Raw genomic sequence first — 7,986 nt, forward strand, 5'->3', positions numbered from 1 at the left:
TCTACAGAAACCCCATGGCCAGACACGAAGCATGTGGGGGAATAGTAACCTCTCATGGTGACTGTATGGCTGGATATGTTATATTTAATTTATTTAGCTTTTTTATTTTTATTTTTTACCATTCAAGTCCCACTGAATAAACATTATATTTTCTGTCTGTGACTCGACACTGAACTAGCTGCTAACAACATTAGCACTCTGAAGACAACCACACTAGGGCATAAAAATAATATATCTTACCTTACATATCCTCTCCTGACTACCAGCAGTTCATTTTTGTCCTCTGTAGAGGATATTTCTAAACTTGAATATCTCCCACCCCCTGCACTGTATTGAATTGATTCCTTTTGGTATCTGGAGAGGACATTTAGGGCTTTTCAATAATGCCAGATGTGAAGGGGTGGGACTTTTGTACCTTCCTTTTTCTAATTCATAAAAATGGCATTTATCAGTAATAACACATTTTATGGGAAGAGACAAAGTAAGTGCATAAAACCTTTTATTACCTTACAAACACTGTGGGATTTTAAAAAAATGGTGATTGGACAACATTTTTTCCTGGTAGTCAGGAGGATATGAATGCTCGTCTTTCTAAGCAACTGTCCAATAAAATATCTGAAAATACAATTTAAATGATGCGATTGTTTCCTGTTAGAAAGTGGTGCTGCAAACTCTGGCATTGTTAGTTTCCGCACCTCCTGCTTTTAGCTGTAGATTATTGATCCACTTTTCTCCTCTTTTTTCAGTAAGTTTTTTAAAATTAACTCGCTTGTGACCAACTACCTTCGAAACACAAAAAAAACGTTTATCTTTTTCTTTATTTGAATGGTTGGAGCACCCGTAAAGGACTCGGACTTTAGACATTTTGATGCTGGATCAACAGAAATAAATAGGCTGAATTTACTTCTGGCCCTCCATGTGCATTGGGTAACGTCGGTGCTACGTCATCTGAAACACAGCAATATAGGGATGTAGTTTGGCGGAATGTAATGGAGGAAGTGAATGAAACCATTTAATTGGTTCTAGAAAATTTAGAAAATTCATTACTCTTAAAACAAAATCTTACCCATCTACTTCCTGTGAGACTGAAAATGTTTTCGTCTTCTGCATTCAGTAACGGCATCCACACCAAAGAGTATTGTCTGGTTCCAGCTGATCCCAGGAGCTTTTATGCTGAAATGTGCTGCTTCGGGTATTTTACTGTGTAGACGGCTCTGAAACAGGTTGTAAAAGCTGTTCAGGTTCATGAGGAAAGGTTTGTTTTACAGGATACATTTTAAACAAACAGATTTCAGGCTGGGATGTTAACGATCTTGGCTGCCGTCTATTTCAACCTTAACAGACGACAGGCACTGATATGCCTGTCGGATCCATGAAGCTGACCAGCTGACAGAGATGAGAGGAATGGATGCGCCGCTACACTGGGATGGTCTGGATTTATTCTCCCACACACAGACAGGCAGGGCCCCTGTGCTTAGCAGAGCGTAGCTTAGAGATGAACCAACCAAAGACCCCAGATACCTCAGAGTATGAGTGTGTGGGCTGGCCCCTGCCCTAACCCCCGCAGGCCCCATCTGGATGGGCTAAAAGGTGTTGACAGAGAAAAGAGCCCTGCTGCAGTTCTGATTGAATTCATAGGCTCGCTTTCCTTTCTACGTATTTCTTCTCCTTTACCCTCTCATCTCACATCTGACCTTTTGTTTTTGTTGCTTTTTCTCTTAGACCCGAGCAACAAAAACCAGCATACAAACTGAACGATTGTATGTTGCAGCCCCTCTTTTACTAGCAACTACTCACTTAAACTCAATTACATTCGCCTTTGTGTGTGTGTGTGTGTGTGTGTGTGTGCGTGTGTGTGAGGAATAGTTGAAGATCCAGTCAGACCCAGGGTCATACAGCTGATGAGCTGAGGTCAATGTTTTGACAGACCAGTGAGCAGACCTCAATCCCATCACAATCACAGTGTAATTACTTTGAATTACTGCAGGTTTATCTCTAATTCTACCGCAGTCCATCATTAACGAGAGGCTTCTCTTCGTTTAGATCATCATTACTCTGCGTTCCAGCCGCTTTTACTTTATCAGCCAGCATTATGGCACTACACTTTTCATTAACACCAGAATAGGATCCAAATAAGCCCAGAGGACGCGGCATTCGCTTCCCGTGCTCTGTGAAACCGAGCAGTTGGAGCTCATTTACCTTATCAGCTGCTATTACTTCATTACACTTCTTTGTCAAATTGCTTTTTGTGTAATTGTTATGAGAAGAAACTGGAGACATACCCAGTTGCTAACCTTTTGTTTTTGGGATATGTTGCATACTTTCATTGCTGAATGGATGGAAAAATGAATTAAAACTAATGATTGATTGGATGTTAAAAAGCCATAGATGTTGTCAAATCTTGACTAAATGAAGACCTCATGATTAAATTGTAAAATAAAAAACAAAAGATGACTTTGGCGGTAAAAGCTTTCACCAGTGGTGGACTCCGTTTTGCTAATCTGCTAGTAGTGAAGCTGATTTTTTGTTTAGCACTTTAGCAGATTTGCTAGCTTTGAAAAGACTGAGCGCATTTCACTCCCTCTTGATTATTTTTTTTCTGGATAGATTCTAAAAACATTAATTTGCTTGACTGTTTTGTGACTTTCAGCTGAATAAAGTTTGACATCTGTGTTGAAGTTTTGGTTATTGATGGTTAAGAATTGGGCAAAATCAGCAACAGGAATTAACAAACCTCAACAACTCTAAAACTGACCTCTAAAAGTGAAAGGTCTGTTCCACAAAACCACTTCTTGAAGTGCAACCGTACAGGTAGATGTGTAATGACAAACTTGGCTGTGTTGATGGCGATATATTATGTTGGTTAATGACATGGTTGAATTTAGTGCCTTAGCAATAGCTACTGCTAAATACCATGTTTAGTGTTAGCTTCCGCTCAGTAACATGTTGGTGTAGAGCTGTAGCCTTAGCTTATGCTAAGTCAGGTGTTGAGTGTGGAGTTTTAGTGTTAGCTTCTGCTAAATACTATGTTGGTACATAGTATTTAGCAGAAGCTAAATACTTCAGTGGAATTAATGCTTGTAATTAGTGCTTTAGGGTTAGCACAACTAACTTTTTAGTTGATGGTGTCCACCACTGACTTTCATACATCCAGATCATTGAATTCAGACGTACCAATCACTTCCACGGCACTGTGTGCAAGATCCAGGATGTTAACTCTCAGTAGCTCAGTCTCATTTATGATGTAAATCTGATGTAAAACCCCATCTGTTAGAAAGCTGTCTCAAGACATGACAAAAGCTACATAAAATGTTTATTAAACTACCAACAAAAAGGAAATTCCAAATAACTAAAGCTAAGCTGCGTAGTGTGTAAATGAAGTAATGAAGGTGCTGAAGGTGGATGCATTGGATGCACAAAACAAAGAAGAGGAAAGATGAACGGTGGAAAGTGTTAATGTTTCAACACCTCCAGTTTGTCTTGTTTCTCCTCTCCCATCTAGCTTCATTATGCTCACTCTCTGTTGTGTGGAAATGTGTTGCAGACTGGCGTGATGTGGACTTGATGCGTGACATCGAAGCAGCAACAGGAGAAGACCTGGGCTCCAGTCAGGTGAGAGGTAAAAAACGGAAGGGGAAAAAAAAGAAATACCCTAACCTCAGCGATCTAAAGCAGACCAGCAACACGTCGCGCTCCAGACTGGAGAGAAAGGTCTTCAACAAGTATGTCTCTTCAGCTTTGGCTAAGCCTTCACTGAGCTGAGCTAAGTGGTAACCATGTGGTCCTGTCAGGAAGTTGTAAAACTCTGCTTTTGTTTTCTTGTCCACCTCCCCTCTCTAGGAGCACCATGCGCAGAGTGGCTCAGGTGTTAAGTAAAGCAGACAGGAGAAAACACGACAAGTTCTCCAACCAGTTTAACTACGCCCTCAACTGACCGTGTTTCTGTCGATGTACTCTATAAACAGCCTCTTTCACAACGATCAAGGACTCTTAAAATCTGCGTAAAGAAACTGAGTCACAGTTTTTAATGTAAGTGTGAGCTTATGTACCTGCATTTCATGACTGAAGGAACATTCACAATATTCATGTTTTTGGAGGGACTCTCACAAGGAAAGTTTCTCGGATAATTTGTGTGTTTGAGCCAGTATAGGGCCATGTAACCCAGTGGAGGTAAAAATAAGCATGATTTCACTGAATCACATTAATACAAATATTTTTTTAAGCTGCATGAGCTAACATCTCACCAGCAGCTCAGCTTGTTTCTACACTGTGACTGTATGTTTTCTCAATTGAAATATTCACAAACATGTTCCCAAAATCAATATCAATCAAAATTGGAATCTGCAGATCAGACTTTTTAAGATCAGTGATCAGCCAGAAAACTACAGTCGGTGCAGCCTTCGTACAGTACGTGCCCATCTACCTCCACTGATAAACGCCAAGCTAACATTCACACAATTCCTGCAAAAAGGACGTCCTGCTGATAACAAGGACATTTCTGTTAAATATACTGAGTCAAATATTGCATTGTTTGTATGATCCTGTCTTTGTTCTGTACACAGATACCCAGATGTTTACTTTTTTCTACTTTTGCTGAATGATTAATTTATGTATTATGGGGTAATGCATGAGTTAGGTTTAATACTACTGTGTGCATTAAAATCATTTGTACCATAAGGAAATGTCTTGGCTTGTTGTCTTACTGTCTCTGCTTCAAGTAGGGATAAATTAGGATCTAGTACACAACAAGTATGGAAAAAGAAGTAAGACAATGTTAAGCACTGGCATCATAAAAGTAAAGTTTAGTAAAACAGAGAATGGTTTAAAGTAGCTCTTCCCTTGTCACATTCACACTACAAACTACTTAATGATTTTGGTTCCTCTCTGCAGCTGTTTAACCTGTCATTCACAGGTTGTCATTCACAAGACACGAGAGGACCCAAATTTGGGTCCTCTCGTGAATGACAGGTTAACTGTTCAGAAGCTACAGAATCGAGTTAACATGATTGTGAAGGTGAGGTTCTACCTGCTGTCACATATGATGATACTCACTCTGCCATGCTGAGGTCAGGTTGGAATCCTGGTGAGTTAGGAACGTCTTTGCCCACTACAAATCCATATTTTAAAAGTTTTTGTACATATTTTTCCACATTTACCAATAAAAGTAAAGAGCAATCTAACTGGGTTAGTGGTCTATAATTATAGATATTTCAACTATGAGATCCTGAAATGTTTTTCCCCCAGATTTGATCATTTCCAGTATGAGGTTCCGTTGACGATAACTCCTCCCACTATAGCAGTTTGAACCAAGGAGCCACTCAGCAGCTCAGAGTTGGAGCAACACTTCTATCGCAGATATAAAAGTTGTCATTTTCAGCAATAAAACTTTAGCTGAGTACTTTGTAACAGCGACTGAACTTCATATCTATGGAGTCGGTACATAAAAATCTAGGTTAATGTGATAGAAGCACGCTGTCAGCCAGAATCTTTAGGTAAACATGAAGAAATTTAGAAATCTACTCATAGATAGACTGGACCCACTAACAACCATTTGTGTGTCTTTATTGATCATTAGGCAGCAATAATAAAATACAACTGCTTTTTACAAGAAAACAACAGTTGTCTAATGTTTTTCTGTTCCATATAGGTAGTTTATGAAGCTGTCAATGGGAAATCCTTTAACCGAGGAAGTTTTTTTAATCTAATTGGTTCATTCATGCTCAGATGGACCTGTAAAGTGTTGATTTTACTTTGGAGATTATTCATCTCTCCCTAACAGTGCAGTCTATTTTTAACTCCAAATTCTTGCTGTGGTTTTTATAGGCTTGGGGTTAGGCCAAGCTCTCCGCATGGTTGTGTGTTCTGTTTGGTTTGGCCTTTGCTTCCAAAGTTTGTATAGATCTTTATTTTTATTTTGAAAACTTTTTAGAATATTCCAATCCCAAATCTGAAGCCATCCCTTATTTTAATATTGTTATTTGTGTCAATGTTAAAATAAGGGACTGTTTTAGATTTGGGGGGTTGTCCAGGATGTTGAATGCCATATTAAACAGATTTTGGTTTTAAATGGGAAACAGAACAGCTCAACTTCTGTCTTTATCTACTCTCCTCTTTGGTGAAATATATACACAGAAGTAAAAAGATTTTTCAAGTTAAATTTGGCAGCAAATGGTCAATTACTGTCTTAAGTACATAAAGATGGAACAGAATTTACCCCTTTTTAAAATAAAGAGCTTTCTGCCTTACTCTTTTAGAAACTCTTGGTAAGGAATACTCATCTATATGTTTTAAGGCTATTTTTATTTATTCTGCCAAGTGCTTGAGCTCAACAGCCTCATCCTATTTGCGCCCTCTCTCATCTTTAAACAGAAAGGACAATAATGGGGAAAAGAAGTGAGGTTGTGAAATGGAATTATGGTTTCTCCGCAACCCTCTGTAGAAAACAAAACCCCCAGAAGAAATCCAAAAGCCTCCATCTCTGCACTTAATTATTCATCTTTTTAATATCAAAGGACAGTTCATGTTGGGCTGAGGATTTGGCACATCCAGGGATTTCATAGCAACTGGAACAAATTCAATAAATAAGGGAAATGAAAACGATCACAGCTGGAATTACACAATACTGATGATAGATCAAAGCCATTCCTTACGTCTTAAACATTCAGTATTTGTACAGACGTGAAATTAAACAGAAAGAAAGAACTCAATTCTTGGTCTATCACGCAGGTCCAGATAGCATTCAGAGGAAGCTACAACATAGATTTATGTACAAGTTCTGGTTCATATTCACAATCTATCAAAATAATCCACTGATTTAAAGTCTTCAGGTACTGGTAGTAAAAAGGTTTGCTGCTCTGCAGTTCACTGTGTGGCTTTACAGGTGTGTGCTGTAGAAGGCAGGCGCAGCGTAGCTCTGAGTTCCCAGCATGAACGGAGACAGGACATGGCTGGCGGTGAGGAAAGGCAGCTGCACCAGGCTCCCTGTGGGGGGGTGGTGGTGTCCGGCGTAGCCAGCGTGCATGGCCAGGTGGCCGCTGACCGGAGGAGATGGGCTCAGAGGACTCAGGCTGCCCAGGCCTCCCCCTGTCCCCCCACCTGCGCCCCCTGCTCCTCCGGCTCCCCCTGCCGTGGGGGCCGAGGTATCGGCTCCAGGGTTCTGCTTCTTCCACTTTGTCCGGCGGTTCTGGAACCAGATCTTGACCTGGGTCTCGGTGAGGGACAGGGACAGGGCCAAGTTGAGGCGCTCGCACACCGACAGGTAGCGTGTGGACTTGAATTTATTTTCCAGCGCTACCAGCTGCTCGTAGGTGAAGGCAGTCCGGGCCCTGCGGGGCTTCCCTGACTTGGAGTCCGAGCCGGAGCGTTTCCTCTTGGGCTTGGTGCCCTGCCCTGCGTTGATCTGACTGCTGCTGATCTGAGCCGGGGGCCCTCCACCGGGGCTCTTTGTGTCTCTGCTGGGGTCAGAGTGGCCGTGCTGGCCCAACTCTCTGTCTCCGTTGCTAGGCAGAGCAGAGCTGCTCTCCTCGCTGCTGTAGGTCCCATCTGGACCCTCAGAGTCTGGAGTCCCAGAGCGGTGATAGTCCTCTTCATCTGGACTTCGGTATACAAAACTGTCCTCTGAAAGATGAACACAACAACAACAGTTTAGGTGCAGGAAGCTTGAACCTGTGGTAATGCCAGTCAAACAGTTCTCCTTTAGCCACAAACAGATGTAGCTAACACCTCAGGCAGGAATCCAAGACAAGTCTGCTTGTCTTGGAGGTCTACTGTCCTGCTGGGATGAAATCACATCCAGCAAACTGGATATGAAATCATCAAATACATGTCAATCTGGAATAACTCAGATTAACCGGATGAAGGGAAGGAAATGAAGCTACTGATTTCTGTTTCTGCCTTTTCTCAACTGTTAACTGAGCCACAATTGTAGCTTTGTGTTTCTCAGAACTAGTCAGGTGCTTCTTGTTGTCCAAACGTCTTGATTATTTG

The 7,986-nt window shown here is 41.2% G+C and overlaps 2 protein-coding genes and 1 long non-coding RNA gene across 10 annotated transcripts in view; 1 reads left to right on the plus strand and 2 right to left on the minus strand.

Moving 5' to 3' along the window:
• The window catches only part of uvssa (UV-stimulated scaffold protein A), a 43,470-nt gene extending 39,293 nt beyond the window's left edge, over positions 1–4,177 (plus strand). For all 8 annotated transcript variants that reach the window (XM_007578622.2, XM_007578624.2, XM_016664428.1 and 5 more), the window contains exons 14-15: positions 3,545–3,722; positions 3,841–4,177. In XM_007578622.2, coding sequence (XP_007578684.1) covers positions 3,545–3,722; positions 3,841–3,934 — 272 coding nt within the window. In that variant the 3' untranslated portion in view covers positions 3,935–4,177. The remainder of the gene's footprint in view (positions 1–3,544; positions 3,723–3,840) is intronic.
• A 183-nt stretch (positions 4,178–4,360) lies between these two features.
• Positions 4,361–5,552, minus strand: LOC107833952 (uncharacterized). Its single transcript, XR_001659719.1, has 2 exons — positions 4,975–5,552; positions 4,361–4,899 (listed from the first exon to the last, which is right to left on the minus strand). It is a non-coding gene; the product is annotated as an uncharacterized LOC107833952 (long non-coding RNA).
• Positions 5,553–6,492: 940 nt separating this feature from the next.
• LOC103156535 (NK1 transcription factor-related protein 1-like) overlaps positions 6,493–7,986 on the minus strand; it is a 1,870-nt gene continuing 376 nt past the window's right edge. The window contains exon 2 of the mRNA XM_016664422.1: positions 6,493–7,722. Within this exon, the coding sequence (XP_016519908.1) occupies positions 6,875–7,722 (848 nt within the window). The 3' untranslated portion in view covers positions 6,493–6,874. The remainder of the gene's footprint in view (positions 7,723–7,986) is intronic.

This window comes from Poecilia formosa, unplaced genomic scaffold, assembly GCF_000485575.1.
Source record: "Poecilia formosa unplaced genomic scaffold, Poecilia_formosa-5.1.2 Scaffold485, whole genome shotgun sequence".
Taxonomy (NCBI): domain Eukaryota; kingdom Metazoa; phylum Chordata; class Actinopteri; order Cyprinodontiformes; family Poeciliidae; genus Poecilia; species Poecilia formosa.